A 17,612-nucleotide genomic window follows, 5' to 3' on the forward strand; every position below is an offset into this window, starting at 1 on the left:
CCTTTTTGCAGCAAGATCTTGTGTTGAGCAGGAGGCAGTGGAGTTGCTCGGAGGTAGTCCAGATCAGTGTGGTTGAGCTTGTTGTGCGTGTGGGAGCTACAGTGTTACAGGGGAAGCAGCAGTGCCAGCAACTGAAGGGTCCTACTGTCGACCAGGGCGATGTGTGGCAACAGTTGTTGTCTGGGGTCCAGGGCTAGGAGCTCGATGGTGGAGTAACTTCGGGGGGTGGGAGAGCCACCTTTTCTGGCGTTGGGCGTGGTCCAGGCCAGGATGGGTGCAGACAAGCTTGCCTTTCGGGTGTTGGCGAAGCATCCGCTGCATGGCAGCGCTGCACCCTCCATTTTGTTGGTCCTGGGAGAAGGGAGGGGGTGCTAAGGTGGAGGGCGGGGCAGGCAGGAAGCGGAGGAAAAGAAATGTCGGAAAAATCAAGAGGGAGAGCGGCGAGGCAGGCACGGCGCAAAAGGGGAAAAAAATAAGGCAAAACAGAGGAAATCAGCTGTAACAACAATTAACAGTCTACAAAAACGATAGTAAGAATATGTGAGAATAAAAAACAATCAGGCAAAACAGTAAGGCTCTAAGTCAGAGGGCAAGGCACACAGTAATGACCCGTTTACCGCCAAAGTGGTGAGGTCGGCCAGAGAAGGGAGATGGAGATTGGAGAAGGGGAGGGGCTCGGGGTACAAAATAATATTAATAAAGAAAAATAACTTACTTGATCGCCGCCATCTGCTCTTCTGGGAACAGGTTCCCAGAATGCACTGCAGCCAATCCTGACGCTGCATCAAAGCAGCGTCAGGATTGGCCTGAGTGCTGGAACTTGATGCTCCCGGGCAGCCTGGGAGCCTGAGCCTGCTTTCTTGAGCCCCAGCAATGTCGCTGGGGCTGGAGAAAGCTTCACTGCGCATGAGGGTTTGGCTGATCTGAAAAGGCTGGCCAAACCCTCATGCGCCAGGAAGAGACAAGGGAGTGCGCTACCATTCCTCCACCACAGTGTCATCCCTCTGGACCCGCCCCAAGACTCGTCAGAGTCCTGGGGGCGGGTCCGGGGGGATTAAAATAAAATGATTATAAAACGGGTTTAAACCCCATTTTATTGTTTTATTTTTCACGTGGTGGCGCTTCTCCGCCCTAATGGAGGGGCTCCCGCTGAGGGCAGGTGTGATGTGGTAAAAAAGAAACTCCGACAGGCATTTCACTTACTGAAAGCAGCTGTCTTATACTATTTACTTGAGAATACATTTATTAGGGAGGTGTAACACCCCAACCCAGACCCCCTCCCCCAGCCCCCAAAGCTACACCCATGGCTGTCTGGGAACTACACTTTGTGGCTGGTCACTGCCTTCCACTGGCTTTTGATGACCACTGCATTCTCTCGCATGGCAGTGGTAAAGCATGGGTGGACACAATGGAGAGTCGCAATGGGGAAGAACGCCACTTGGCTGCCCCCTTTCCATTGTGATAGGCACAGCAATGTCTGCAGGGCATTCATAAGGCCAGTTGTGAATCCCAAAGCACTGTGCATTGCAACTCAATACTTTCGATTCTCAAAGCAATTGCACTGGCTTTGCGAATGCAGTCCATTGTGCATAGAATATCTCTTTTTATTTTAAACACATAAACTGCAAAATAAATGGCTGACAGTGGAATATTATATTCGACAGGGCTTCGTAAGGCACACTTGACTTGAGTGGTGTTGTAAAATGAATTGATATTCTTTGTAGTTGGACCAACATGCAGTGTGTTGCTGCGGGGCACACTCACAATATGTGTTTCCATTGTTGATGAGTCAACTTTGTGAAGCAGCATCATGGGTACTATACGGAGGAGTGCACGTGCACAAAGGTTCTTGATCGGTATTTTTTCAAGATTAACCTATGTGTTTGTCAAACAGCCTTCTATAGCACAACCGAACCAGACAGAATTAGACGCGTTACAAGGATCAGTGAGACTAAATATACTGAACAAAGAGAGGTCTGAGTCATTCCAAAGAAAATGCCAAATTGTCCACGCATTGTGATAAGTAGATTGGCCACACAGGGATGTGTATGTGGGTGGGTGGGTGGCTTTATAGGTTAGGCAGTAGGTACTGAAATTAATCCTCTCTTCTATAGGTAGTCAGCACAGGTGTCAAAGGATGATTTAAGCAATTAGAGACGAGTAATTATGCATAGGAGTGATGTCTTTCGCCAGCAGGTGGTGAGTGGCTTAAAACAGACATTGAGAGCGAAGATTGAGTTGTCTATGATGTCGCCCAAAAACCTGAGTTAAAAACAACAGCTTATTCCCAGTTGGCCACCTACAAATGCCGATCACGTATGCCCCCTACCCAAATCCTCTACCCAGAAACGCTGGGTATGTATGTCATAGGGAAGGTATATCACATGGCTGGTGTGCCACAGTTCCTGTGCCCCGTGCAGGATGTTAAAGCCAAATTACAACCACCTGGTATCCTGACCCACCCCACCACCCTCTCGTCATTGCTCCTCCCCCTCCAAAATATGAAAAAAGTAGTCCCTGGTATACCGCCATCTACTTCAACAACTCTGTGCCTTTCCTCCCCCACCCCACCTGAGGCTGTGCACCAGAAGAGCCGCCACACTCCCGGTGCGTACCAGAGAGCTGCTGTCAGCACGACTTGGGATGCCCTGCCATTTGCAGGTCTCGGCAGATGCATAGCTCACAACGAAGGCAGCGGCAGAAACACCACACGTGTCTGCGGAGACACGAGAGGTGGGAGAAGGCGCATCAGGGCGGGCTCTAGAAATGGTGGCCCCAAAGAATGGCACTTGCCTCCCCCTAATAATATATGTGCTGCTACTTGAGGGGCCAACTGCCCTTCCTTGGGGGACCGCACCACCCTGGCTTCCATGGTCACTATGGTGGGTGAGAAGAAATACCCTCCTCTGCAATTCTGCTGTTTGATTAAGTTTCCTGAAAACCCAAGCCAGGTGGGAGACCTTAGGAAAATCGAGTGCTTCTCTTGGTGGAACCACTGTTGTTAGGTCTTGGAGGTGAGTAACCAGATTCAGAATGTGGTATTCACTCCATAGGGTGTCACTATGACACGTACATAACAATGGAGTGAAATGACAAAGATAAACCAGGAATACGCTGCTTGGATTTTATTATGTGCTGCCCCTGTGTGATCCGAAATATTAGTGGTCGCAGATTTCAGCCTTGCTCTATTGCACACGCTTGCATTGCTTCTCATGAAATCTTCTTACAAAATATACTTCGTAAAACTGGACAGATTCGGTCCATAACTGTTTGATTCTGTGTATACCATAGCTTGTTTTTCTATTCCATTTAAGCAACGAACCAGACCTTCCCTGACATTACAAAATCACTCTGTCGAAAAATGATGTTGAAGTCACGTTTTGAAGTAATCTTTCTTTCTGTAGGATTCGACTTCTTTGAAGCCAGCGCCAAGGACAACATCCACGTGAGGCAGGTCTTTGAGCGCCTGGTCGATATCATCTGTGAGAAGATGTCGGAGAGCATCGATTCAGACCACCCGATGGGAAGCGGCGGCAAGAACCTGCGCTTTATAGAGAACGCGCCGCCATTACAGCAGAACTGCGCATGCTAGTGACCCCTCACCCCGTGAACTTTCCACCCGAGCGCACCAACCTTTAACCTTTCACAGGAGGCACCATCGATCGCAGATGTTTCTCTACAACAGAGATGTCGTAACTTGCTGTATATGGTGAAATGTATGTGATAAATGTCCTTGAGATTGTGTTCTTTTTTTAACTCTGCTTGGATGATGTTGTAAAGGAGTGTCCTTAGTCGTACAACCATAAACTCTATTTTGTGTCACAATGAAAATTGTGATTCATGACTGTAATATCTGAGACTTTTCTCTCTAGTAATGTCACTCACAGGCCTCAGGTCTCCTTTGCCCATGCCTGTAGCTCCTCCAGTCCAGATTTCTGCTTTCCATCCTCAGGCTTGAGGTTATATCTAGTTATTAAAACAGTATTATAAGTAGCAGAATATAAAAGAAACAAGCATTAACTAAGCCAATGGTTCTGCCTTTAGCAAGCCTGCAATGTTTGTTTTATTTCCTGCTTTGATAGAGCATAAGCAATAAACATTAAAAGTATGGTAAATCATAAACAAATATATATTGTCGCCGAACAGTGTAATGCATGTGTTAGCGAAACAAAAAGTATGTAATAAATAATCCATTCCAAACATTACTTATAAAAACAAAATGAAAGCAGATTGGCCTTCCAGCCATGATGCTCCAGTGGACTACTTTTTAGGTGGATGTGCACATGTCTCAAGAGGAAAATGTCTTTACTCATAGTGAGTATAGCCAGTGGATTGTATTGGACTGATCCATTGCCCCGTGCTGTAGGCTGTGGTGGATTGAAGCAACATGTGAATGAGAGTTGAACAAACCAATGAATGAAGTGGGCTAGACAGAAGCCTCAGTACATAAACATAGGTGTATGCATTTTTTTTTAATGTGACATTTTTTAGAATACCTGAGGCTGGTGAGACAGCCAAAGCTGCCTTTAGGCCTGACCCTAAAAAAAACTGGATTGGACGAGTCTCATTCATGCAGGGAACTGGAAAACTTGAGAGTTCTGTTATGTAAAAATCGTATTAGAGTGCTTTGGTTAAAAAAATAAAAGCAATTTCTGGAGAATACGCAGATTAACACACAATAAACTGATTGAATGAATGTAGACTCAATGTGGAAGTACTTCAGAACATATTTCTTATGTATTCAAATGTTAAAATGCTCAGGATATATAAATGGTTGCAGTCTTCTCAGATGCTATAATAATAGTACTTATTGTGGGGTGTCTAGCCTGGAAAATGGGAGCCAAATTGCTTCCCTCCCTTTTTCCACAACATACAGAGATAATCTGAGACTGAGATTCTTCGGGGAAAATTTAAATTAAAGGTACTCTCTGGGCTGAAAACATTCTGCTGGATTCCTGATACAATGATAAAGAAAATATCTGGGAAATGAGAAGAGGAGAGAGAGGCCTTTCCGGAGACGCCAGTCATGGTTTGCGTTGCTTGATCTTCACATCACTTTGGATTTCATGGCCAAAAGGGTGGATATGCCCACTGCATTGTATGTTCTAAAATGTGTGACTACAGAATAAAATATACTCAATGCCTAAGAGTCTGGTGTGATGATCACCTAGACGTTCCAGAGGAGTTTTGACATTAATGGGTCCTTTATGCCGCTTTGATTGCTGTAGGTGGTGTCAAATGAAGATTGCCGGTGTAGGGTCAGTGGCAGTGATGTTTATGCTGGTGGGGCACATTGGATTGGAAATGTTGGTGGTCATTAAGCCAGTGGGTACCATCTTTCCTTTTCCCACGAGTGCAGCTGGTCCAAGCTCTCATCTTGCAAATGGGTTTATGCATTTGGCAGTTGTTCCTATGTGAGAATTGGCCTTGAAGTTAGGAGGGACAAGTACATCGAATCTACCACATCATTGGGTGATACCCCACACAGACGACGAGCAAAGTCATCATAAAAACAGGTGAGCCAGGCCCTTGAATGGACTAGGAGTGTGTAAACTGAGGCAGAAGAGAGAGCTGGAATGGGCTTCAGTGGGCCTTGATGATGTCTAATGTCTTCCTGCTCATTTCACATCATGGACAAGACTGTGTTCCTTCAGTGGCTCATCAAACTTCAAACTTTTCTTATTTGATGTCCTAGGTACTGGGCAGAAATACGTAATTCTAATCACTGTCATAATGGGTTTCATTATCTATTCTGTGCTCTCATTCCCACCTCAGGTGAGCAAACCCCTTATCTGACAGAGAAATAGGGGACTGGGAGAAAGTCTACTTCTATACGAGGGTTATTTTGTCTTACGATAACAAAATTGAACAACACTCTGACAAAACTCAGATACTCTTTTTTTTTTTTTTAGCACTAGCAGTCACCCTGATGCCCACAACTGGTGGACCACGGAGCGAGGCTCTCCGCCCACTCCTTCACCTGGAGTAAGTAAAATCTTGGGGTCAAGTTTGACTCCAACTTATCTTTTGAACCCCAGGTTAGAGCAGTGTCAGCCAGCTGCTTCCTCACACTGAAATCAGTCAGGAAAATGGTCCACCTGAATCCTGGGGAAAACTAAAAAAACATTTATGCCTTGGTAACATTAAAACTTTATTACACAAATAGCCTCTTCCTAGGTCTACCTTGGTACCTGCTTCACCGCCTGCAGATTATTCAGAGCGCTGCAGCTCGGCTGATTCTGAAGATTACGGATCCCTCTTCTGTTGTGGCCTCCTTGCACAGTCTGCATTGGCTGCACATTGTTAGGCGCATCAAATTTAAAACTCTAAAATTCGCCTACAGAGCATGCGAGAAAAAGGCCCCTGCTATCTAAGGAAAAGATTGCACCCCTACCATCAGGAGAGCTCCCCGCTTCAATGAACAAACACTTCTACAAGTACCTAGTGTCTGCAAGGTAAGAAGAGGTGGTCGCTCCTTTTTCTTCTTCACTGCCAAACTCTGGAACTCCTTGCCTTAGACAATTGGCGATCACCGAATCAGGTCTTCTGTAAACTCCTGAAGACCCATCTGTTTGATATATGCGCCTCATGGTCTGGGAATGTTGCAACTCCTTTTTTAGGTCTCGCCTGACGTAGACTGCGCAGACATGCGCAGTCTCGCTGGCGAGATTTAATGAGTTAGGGTAGATTTCACTAGCGGGGTTTAAGCCCCGCCCCTCTTTTCCATTGGCTGGCGTCACTGTTTATGCTAAACGGTGGCCAGCCATTGGAAAAGAGCGTCTAGTGATGTACAGTTTTCTCTTTTAGAGCCGTCCCAGTTGGACTGGCTCGGTTGCTTTACGTTTGTGGTAAAAGCTTTTCTTATCTTTATGGGGCCATGTGTTTCAAACATATGGCCCCATAAAGACAAGAGATCGGCTGCAGCGCGGTTCTCTTTCTCTTTCGGGACCACGTTGCCCTGCCTTTTTCCACTTGTAACGTATAGTTTGCTACCTCTTCTTGTATTTTCTTTGCTTTTGATACATGCACATTTGTCACTTTTGCCTCATGTAATGTAACGTTTGCTTTTGTAACATGCTCACTTGTAATTTTCTCCTCATGTAACGCTGCTGTTCCTATTGTGAAGCGCTCTGACACCTTCGGGTAAAGTCAGCGCTATGTAAAAACGTATTAAATAAATAAATAAATAAATAAGTACAATCTCCTGCAGCCCGACCGACTGATGAGTCTACTGTTCTCTGTGAGAGGCTCGCACAGTCAACTCTGTTCTGTCCACCTTAAGCCACGCCCCTCCTTATGACCGGCAGGTTGAACCGGAAGTGTATGACACGCACGCTGCAGGAAAGGAAAAACAAGCATGGCGGCACCAGGCAGCAAGATGTGAGAAAGTGCTCGCACCGGGCTTGTAATACGTATAGGGTGGAGGGATAAGCAGAGTTACGAGCGGGGTGTGGAGGGCATGGACCGAGGGCACAGGAGTTGAGCGGGTTTTCAACAGAAGGGAGAAGGGTAAACTAAGTCCAGCACCTGTGGTCGTGGGCTAAGAGGCGAACATGTGAGAGCATCAGCTGTGGGAAGAAGGAAGACAGCAGTAGGTGGAACATGGGTCAGAAGACCAAGCGGGCTCTACATACTTGTCTTTAGGTGTGGGAAACGTGCGGTCAGATAGTAGTTGTGGCAAACCTCTGTAGCAAGGGCAACAGGGTGGAAAAATTGTCAGGGACAGCAAGGGTGTGTGGTAACTTGCTTAGCTTTTTCGGTACGCTCTTATGGTCTCATAGCAGCTCTAGAGTTGTAGTTGAGGTGGCATTTGTGTGAACTGTATGTATTGGGAAGGAGCTCCCCAGGGCATCAGCTGTGGGGTAATTTCAGCTGGGGTAGTAAGTGAGGAGGAGAAGGGAGCAGACTGTATATGTAGATGGTGCATCTATGGGGGCGTAAGATCGATATCTGGTGCGGGAGTGAAGGCTCTGTAGTTGGTGTAACAGCTACGGGGACATGCAGGCTTTGTAGTTGGTGCAGGGTCTACTGGCCATGCTTTATAGGTGTGATAACAGCTACGGGGATGGGTTATATGACCGGAAAGCAACTGCAAAGAAGAACTTTGTAGCCTGCTGAGCAGATGTTGGTCTGGCCTCTATAGCCGGGAAAGCAGTTGTGGGGAGGGTTTTCTAGCTGGAGGAGGAGCTGTAGAGAAGGCATTTATGTTTAATTTCTTAAAATATTTACTTGGCCAAGTGACAGGATTTTGTACTATAAAACAACTTCACATGTTCCTTTTGGTGTCATGTAAAGAGGTGATATGTGATGATACCGTTTTCATTATATCAGAACTTTGATAACAGTCTAGGTTTATGCCAGGGATTATGTTTTGTCCTGGTTTGTATTGTAGCTAGCCTTTTGTTATGCCGCCTTTATGATTATAGTAGACTTGGAACATACCAGGGTTCTTTTCATGTGAAATCTTTGAATATCCACAAGATTTTGAGTATGCCGAAACCCTGTTTATTAATAGTGTCAGTTTAGGCCGGTGTTCTGATTACTGTAGAACTTTGTATGTGCCAGCCCAGCACCTTAATTATGTCAGACTTCTGATTATTCTAAAGTTCAGAATATAATCTTGTTGTACTCATGTTATTAAATCCTTACTGACTTTATTTTCTGTAGACGCATATTTTAAATTGCTTGGGCATCTTTTGAAACATTTGCTCGATTTAAGAAAATGTTTACTGTAAACAAACCCAGACTGCATTTGTGGTCCAGTGCTAATATTGCGAGCTAAGAATCAACAAGACTGCTCACAATCTGATCTGCTGCACTGAGCAACATTGCCATAATACTAGGCTAAATCACTTCATCTCACTGTGCCTCAGGTTTCCTGTTTGCCATAACTGTGAGCATAATCCAAGCTCTAGATCAAAGGTGACTGGTGTACATTTTACATCTTGTTGAGCAAGACCCTGTCAGTCAAAATGTCAGGGGCTTGATTTTTAACTCTATGCGCTTACGTAAGTTTGACATAGACCTGCAAAACATGGTTTTGCACACGTGAAAGGATTTGTTTGCATTAACATTTTTCTGGGTGAGCAAATCTATTTACAGGGTATGGAAGTAGCTGTGAAGTGGTAGTTCAAGGGATGGGACTACCTGTGTGTTTGTGCACACCCATAAACATGCATTTTAAAGGGTAGTCATTAATTGATGTCCAACCACTTCCTATCCTGGAAAAGATTAGAAATATACTCCCATTATTGGAAAATGATCTTGGCACCTCCTTTAAAAAAACAAGCATTGGCATAGCCAATAAGTCTCGCCTTTGGGATACAATATCCTTGGTGCAACAACATCAAGTGTTGCATGGCTAAACACTTATAAGGTCCCAAAGGCGAGACCTATTGGCTATGCCAATGCTTGTTTAATATGAAGCCGCTACCGCTGGTATGCCTCGTCAGAGGCAGCGGTGTGCTTTACAAATTGTATTGTATTGTAAAATAGGAGAACGGAAGGACATGCAACAGCCCTGGTGGAAAGTGGGAGCGGAATGAGCCTTCACCAGGGGTCTGAGCAGGGATATCTCACTAGAACCTATCCCAGACTTGTAGTGCTGAGGACTCAGTTAACACACATATGAAAGCTGTTGCTGCAGGGGTCAGTGCATACTGAAAGTCAGATATGAAGGGTGTAATTTTAAAATGCACAGGGCACTGCAGCAGTCATATGCATGCTTTCAGCAGCATGGAGTAAAAGCTATAATATACACACACACACTATGCTAATGCAACATAGGAAACAAGGAGCAATTTAATGATCAAATCCTCACAAAGGGGTTGTAATCCAAACTACTATTTGGATTTTTAAGACGTGCGCATTGTAAACAGTTGAGAAGATATGAGGTGAAGTGGATGCTTTATCATAATTGTGTTTTTCAGCAAAACTTAAGACTCCAGAGATTAGAATGTGTGGGCTGTTAACCCACAGGTGATAGATACTTATTACAGTTAGTAAGGGTCTGTTTATGTCTCTCCCTGGTCCAGCTCAGTAGAAGCATCTGTAGCATACGATGGTGGACTTTGAGCCTGAAGGCGCAAGGCATGTAATGGAGCATAAAGGATCTTTGACCGTCCATGTATCCAGCTGCACCCATGTTGTCCCAGGTCATGTGTTACATCTTTAGCTAGTCCTGCTTTTAAGCCGGCAGCAATTGCAATTTGGGACTTATATATCTTATATTTCCATTAAAAGTATTGCCCCCCCAAGAGGCTTAGTGCTGTTGGCTAAAATGTTAGCACTGGGTGAGTGTGCCACGCAGGGTATGTAGTCACAGCAATGGTGTGCTGCAATCTAGGACTACATAATCTGTCAAAGAACAACTATTACAACCCTCGGATTTCAGCCAAACTTTGCCAAGGCTTTGTATTCCACAGTAAACATGAAGTCCTATCTTGGAGTTGATGGGTGGGTTGTAGTCCTATGTCAATAGCCTGTCCTGGTACGGAGCTTCGGAAATCTGAAAAACCTACATCTTACACTACCACCTCACATGAGAGGAATGGAGCCTCAGTCTACACACACAACCACAGCGTTATTATCATGCCACCGGTCACAAGACTCACTACCTTAGGCTTTTTGCCCCAGTTCTGCTGCCGCTATTCTTGGCTATTACTCTAGAACGTTAAGAAGTTATTCACACTTTTTCTTCTTCTGCTAGGTGATGGCCTCCGGCCCTACAGAGCTCTACCCAGTGGTAACAGTGTGGGTGCAATCCCGCAGATAATCTGTGTGATAGTCATAGTGCTCAGACACGGGGTCGGGATTGTGTTGTCCTCAAGAATAGATGAGTCAATTGGTCCCTAGTGATGAGATTCAAAGAGAATTTCAAAATGCAGTCAATAATCAATCATGGACTCAACAGAGAGTTTGAGATCAGAATATTTGAAAAACCATGAAGGTTTATTAAAGTACAATAATGAAAGGTAAAAATATAGTTGTGACTATGTATCAGTTAAAAGACAAAGAAATCAATTGCCTTGAAGCCTCTCAGAGTTTAAATAGAGATAGCCATGAGCAAACTCTGAAAAAGAGTATGATCAAAATGTGCAGGAAATCGAGTGAGAAACGGACCCCATCCCTAGTACAGGCCCAAAAGGTCTGGCTCATTCGCAGATTTGAGGGTTTTTATAACATCTTTTACCATAGGATGTCATAGAGACTGCATAGTCTGCATGGTGTGAGCAAAAGGATCGACATTACCACTGTTCCGTTATATCCCGCCTCCACAGTTAAAAGATGTACCGAGCGGTATGCAACCGAAACACGAATGTGCAACATACGCCTTAACAACCTCAGTAAGGTTGTGTTCATCTGATATTCTATGCTGTAGTTTATTATTTGTGAATGGCATTGAGCGATGCAAACCGGGATTGCAAATTTATTGGCAAATTGATTATGAACCTGTGAAAAGTATGTATAATGTCGAAATGTTCACCAGGAATTCAATGTACAAGCAACTACGTAACTTAATAGTTTGAACAAATGCACTGCTCATGTATGCTTGAAAAATGTTTAAAAATCGAATAAAAACAGATAAAAGAAAAAAGTATTGACATTACAGCAAATCACTTTTCTACATTATAAATCGTAAATGGCGTAGCAAGGGGGGGTGGGGGCAGCATGAGTTTTGGGGGCAGCGGCCTCCCCTGCCCCCCCCCCCCTCTTGCCCTCTACGCCACTGTAAATCGTCATATAATACCACCATCCTAGCACTGTCCCAAGCATGAATAATAATGAGGCCTTTCTGACCTAATATCACTGGACGTTTTAGAACAAACTAGTTACATAAACAATGACAAGATTTATTAGTGTGTGCAATACAGCATGCGGGGAGGAAGAGCCGTGAGAGGATCTAAAGGCTTAAGCCAGAGCTCTTCAGCAACATGTCATACAAAATAAATAGTGCACCTTTTACTGCGTACAGTGTCAATGGGAAAATATAAACACACTATGAATATTATGGAACAGCAGAGCAGCCATCTTCTTTTAAAAATGCAATCAACGCGTAGTTGAGGCCTAGGTAGTCTGGGCCAGGAAAACAATGTTTTGCACATCACAGTATTTTCAATTTCAGCCCCTTTAATTAATTTCTTAAAACAATCATACCTTGATGCCCGGGGTAGGGTTCGCTATGGGAGAACAGGAGAACTCAGTGATAATTTCCCTGTCAGAAAGGGAGTAAGGCAGGGGTGCGTACTAGCACCATTCCTGTTTACCCTCTATATAAATAGCCTGGGGGATACCCTAGCTAGGGATTGTCTAGATATACCCATTGTTGACAAACGGTCTATTGGCGTACTTTTATATGCTGATGACGCAGTTTTAATAGCTCGTACACCACTAGTCCTGCAGAGACTAGTCACGAGTTTTGTGTTGTATGTGTCTAATTTAGACCTAACTGTAAATATCGCCAAAACATTTACAATGAAATGCACTAAGCCTTCTACGAACTGCCGTGATTTTTTATTGGTAACAACAGGTTGGAATTTGCCAAGTCCTTCTCTTATTTGGGTATTGTGTTTTGAAAATAGGGGTTCGTGGGCTCCAGCTATCAATTCCAGAAAATTGCTCTTTGCTAAAGCCGTTGGAGCTCTTTTAAATTTTGCTAGGAAGCTAGGCAAGTGTCCCATTAAAGATCTACTGACAATTTACAAGGCCAAATGCATTTCAACTGCACTGTATGGAGCTGGCATTTGGGGCTATGCAAGTGTAGAGTCTATTCAGAAAATCGAGAACAGTTTTTTAAAATGTCTTTTAGCTGTCCCAGCCAGCACCGCTACGTATGTTTGTCACGCCGAACTGGGACTACCATATGTGTGAACTTAATAAAAATACAGCCAATATTATTGTGGCATAAAGTCTGGAATGGTATTTCCACCAGTCTCAACCGGGATGTGATAAACGACTGTCTGAATTTACAAGGGGTTTTACGTATTCCCTGGTTGGTGTATGTCAAAAAAAGCCTGTATGACATGGGTCATCCCGAGTTTTTTGATAAATCTGACCGTTTGACTTCAATTACGAGGAAGGAGTTAAAGTCCCTATGTTTTAGTCATCTGGAGATGCTTAGATTTTCCTTTAACATTATGAAATCAACGGTCAGTGCTAATCAACTGCTCCAGACCGAACCAGGGTTACAACCTTATTTGTCTTTTAATTTGAGTATATACGCTAGGATGCTTTTGACGCATTTGGGTCTAGGCAATTTTCATAACATGGTTTAATTCCCCCAAATTAATGATTGGTCACATCTTTTGTGCCCATGCCCGTGCGATGACATCTCCCCACAGTCGACAATACATGTCATATTTTTCTGTAAGTTTTACATCATAATCAGGAAGAGGTGGATCATACCCATTTTAAAATCACATGGTCTGAGACAGTGTCGACCTGCATTCATTAAACTACAATATTTGGATGATGAAATCAGTACTGGCCATATAGCTATATTTTTAAAAGGGGTGGGTAAATCTAGAAACTCGATGTAATCAGCGCCCAGCGTAACTGATTCTCGATTTTATTCACGTTAGGGATGTTTATAGAAATCTGTATTGTATTTTTGATGTTCTTACATGGATTGATACATCATGTTTTTAAGTCTTTGTTTTTATGATGTGCTTTTATGATTTAATTGTTTTTAAATCGAATAAAGCGTATTTTTGATTTGATTCAATTTCAGTTGAAATTGACTCATATTAGTAAGCACATATACTTCTAATTAAAAAATAAATTCTACCATAGTGACCAGGCAGGGGCCACGAAAAGACTTGACGTGCGGCACTTTGCACCGTTCCTGCAGCACGTTCAGGCTTCTTGCATTGTTCTAAGTGGTGACATTGTGATGTAAGAGCTCCAGTGGGTCTTGGCAAGTACAAGCCGCACATGTGGGGCTCGCCTTTGTCTAAGGGAATATTGCCTATGGCCACTGAGGGCAGGTTGGGCACAGCCACAGATAGGCAACTCTGGCCCATCAGTACTGGAGGGGAGGTTACAGAGTGAGAGCTGAACTCCTACTGGAGGAGTGAATGCTGCTATACCTGTCTTTCATTTCAATTCCTCGAGGTCATACAGGAGATGTGGTACTTACTACATTTTCTCTTGCGTCTTGATGACACACTTGCTCTATCGGAACGCTTATGGACTGCATCATTCGTGCCAAGTTCCCCACTTCCATGCTTGATGTGCTGCTCCAGTCCAGGATTTTCCTCTGAATTCTGAGATTTGTAATTTTATTTATTCCTTTATAAAGCAGAACTACAGGTCCCAGAATGCAAAGAAAAAAAATCTGGACTAGAACAGGACACCATGCACGGACCAGGGAAACTTGGCTTTTTATTAGTGGGTCCTCATTGGTGCATGGGATCCACGTTGTCAAGTCTTGGTGTAGTGTGTTGATGGGCACGTTTTTGAAGGAGTAGAATTGATGCTTAGAATGCTTTGACTTCCCGCAATGAGATACACTGGTATACAGTACATTTAAGGGGGGGGGGGAGCATTGCCTGCCCAATCTAGGGTGGTGGAGGGGAAAGGCCAGGGAAGAGCAGAAGCTGTCCAAAGTGTTGCTTTTGGTGTGACATGTCATCTAATGCCGGTGTTATTCAAAATGATGACAGATGCTTTTTGATGCTCTGAGTTGCAACTCGCCTTCAAAGTTGAGGTCACAAAGGAAAGTTTTTGAACAGTTGATTAAAGCTGTAGTAATTAGTTATCAGATAACACTGAGCTCCTCCTGAAAGCCTCTAGTTGACGTAAAATGTGACTGCCTTGATTGTGGGGAAAGGTTAGTGTTAGGTAGTGGTGGCTGGTTGGGGACAGTGGCAGGGGAAGGTGGGGGGGTTAGGAAATAAATAACAAAGAAATCTTACCTGTTGGTCGTCAGCCGCTGCCTCTCAGCAGGAACAGGAAGCACCCAGGCTTCCAGACTCCCCTAGCCAATTACAACACTGCTGATAGCAGCATTGTGATCGGTCTGAGCACTGTGGTTCGGCGCTCAGAGAGGGAGTGGAAGCGTGGGTGGAGAACATGCAAAGTGTGCATGAGTGTTTGTCCTGCCCAAGATGGCCAGCTAAAATGTAATGCGCACTTTATATGCAACAGCAGCCACTCCTCCTCCCTGTGACTCGGGGAGCCCAGCCCCGCCCTAACCTGGCGGCAACTGCAAACCTAAAAATAAAATGATAATAACGTTGCATTATTATCATTTTATTTGTTCCTTTGCCCTGCTTTAAAGAGGTAAGGCAATGCTCCTCCGCCTTAGCAGAGGAGCCGCCGCTGGTGTTCCGTGAGGAGGTTGAATGACTTGTGGAAAATCAGCAATAATTGTAGTTTAGTTTAATGATTGTTACACCAGGTGCACGGCATGCGCAGCAATCCATAAGAGCGTTGGATGATGGGTGGTAGGGTCCTAAAGCAGAAGTAGGAGCATAGAATGTTGGTTTATGTACCTGATATCCTTGAAATTTCAAAACTATGTGACAGGGACATGGAGGGAGCAAAGTAAAGGTATGTCTTGAAGTAGGTGAATCCCATGGAGTAAACATATGTCTTGAAGTAGGTGAATCCCATGGAGCAACTTTTCTTAACCTGTTTGTCTGGAGACCCCTGGGGGTCTGAAAAATCTTCTTGGGGGTAAGTGAATGCTTAAAACATTAAATGACATTAATAAAGAGTAAATAAAGAAAGAAAAGTAACATATAAAATTGCATTTTTTTAAACGCCCTCTAAATGTGGTGGAATTTGAAATTGGAGGCTGTTAAGTTGTTGTTATGCTCAGATTGATTTATGGGAGCAGTGCAAATAGCATATAGTATGGACAATGAGTGACCTCAAATGAATTTAGAAAAGCTCCAACCTTCCCATTAAAATGTTGTTTTTTAATGTGTTTGTGAATTAAATAAAATATTTGTGTATGTGTTTGATTAATTCTTGTTTCTGTGTTTTTCGTGTATTGTTTTGCAGTTCAAACCATCAAAAATGCTAAGCTGAGGTCCGTATTTAGTGGGGGTCCCCTTGTTCCTGTAATGATTAAGTGGGGATCTGCAGAAGACAAAAGGTTTAGAACCACTGCCATAGAGAAAGGTTTTTGTGCTCATGACTGAAGGCAAAGTTATCAGAATACATTTTGGGACTACTGAGGTCTGTTGACATAAGCAAACACGTATCATGTGTGTGCACCATGACATCGGCCTGTTTCGCAGATAATGGTCTCGTTGGAACAGGAGGGGTGCCCAAAGTGCTACCCTCATGGTGGTGAAAGGCTACTGCCTTTACCAGCTATTAAGCAGCGCAAGCGCATTGGTGGCAGCATACCCTGTAGTGATCAGTAGGAGTGAACAGGTCCTTTTTAACCTATGTCACTGGAATGAAGCCTACAGGCTCACTCACTTTAAAGTTCTGCTGCTGTGGGCTTAACTCACCCCTACTGCGGTGTGCTTAACTCACCTCTTTACATACATAGGTTTTGTGTGTGGTGCTGTGCAACGCAAGAGTGGTGTATCTGCGCTGGGTGTGTGTGTGCCTGGGAAGAGTATAGTACAAGGATCATGCAGTACTATGAAGTGCGCACATGTTAAATGCATGTGCTGGGTGTATGTTTCCCTGTGAACTGTACAACACATGGAGGATATAATGCTGCGCAGTGAGTGCATGTTGGATGCATATGCTGTGTTTATGTGTATCTGGGAGTTGTACAATACACAAGGGATACAATTCTAGGCAGTGTGTGCATGCTAAATGTATGTGCTGGATCTACGTGTGCCTATTAGAGTCACAACACTTGAAGGATACAGTGCTGCCCAGTGAATGCATGGTAAATATATGTGGTAGGTGTATGTGCGCCAATGAGTGATTTATTAAACAGTACTGTGCAGTGTGTGTATGTGGAACGCACATGTTAAATGAATATGTTGGGTTTATGTTTCCCTGTGAATGGTACAACACATGAAGGATATATTGCTCTGCAGTGTGTGCATGTTGGATGCATTTGCTGTGTGTATGTGTACCCGGAAGTGGTACAATACAGGAGGGAAACAACTCTTGGCAGTGTGCCTGTGAGAGCTACATGGACACTAGTGGAGCCAATTGCAATATGGTCGTTGCTTCGGTTGAACTGCCTTCGCAGCTGAGAGGAGATGAGCTGGCGGATCACCCCTCCGTCTGCCACCTACCTACCTTCTGGGCTCGGCCTTGGTTGCTTGGCATCCCACTACGCCTTTCCGGGACTGCTGCTCGGACGTGTGTGTCTTGTTACACCAACAAAGCAGCTACGAGAATGCAGCGCCGCTGCCGCCCTGTGCCCCCGAGCTTGTTGTCTTTTGGGAATCTGAGTGAGCGCGCCCTCTTGACCCCGTGGTTGCCTTCCTCTTCCAGGGCTGCTATCTGGGCACCCAAGCCGATATCCCCTGACTTTACAGCATGTTGGGTCGGGATACTGCTACCAGATGTTTTTTTCTCTCTTGACGACCTGAGAGAGCTCGGCGACTTCCAGCCTTCCTTCCCCTCGATCCTGTGATTGCCTCCCTCATCCAGTCCTGCTCCTTGAAGGTTGGATTTCCTTACGGTTT

At 44.4% G+C, this 17,612-nt stretch overlaps 1 protein-coding gene across 4 annotated transcripts in view; it reads left to right on the forward strand.

The window, feature by feature from the left end:
- The window catches only part of RAB3B (RAB3B, member RAS oncogene family), an 862,180-nt gene extending 854,996 nt beyond the window's left edge, over positions 1–7,184 (forward strand). For 2 of the 4 annotated variants that reach the window (XM_085602627.1, XM_085602628.1), the window contains exon 5: positions 3,405–7,183. In XM_085602627.1, coding sequence (XP_085458753.1) covers positions 3,405–3,592 — 188 coding nt within the window. In that variant the 3' untranslated portion in view covers positions 3,593–7,183. Of the gene's footprint in view, positions 1–3,404 lie in introns of all 4 variants that reach the window. The other 2 variants (XM_085602629.1, XM_085602626.1) reach the window with 1 other exon arrangement.
- The last annotated feature ends 10,428 nt before the right edge of the window (positions 7,185–17,612 follow it).

The sequence above is a fragment of the Triturus cristatus genome, chromosome 4_2 (assembly GCF_964204655.1).
Source record: "Triturus cristatus chromosome 4_2, aTriCri1.1, whole genome shotgun sequence".
NCBI lineage: Eukaryota > Metazoa > Chordata > Amphibia > Caudata > Salamandridae > Triturus > Triturus cristatus.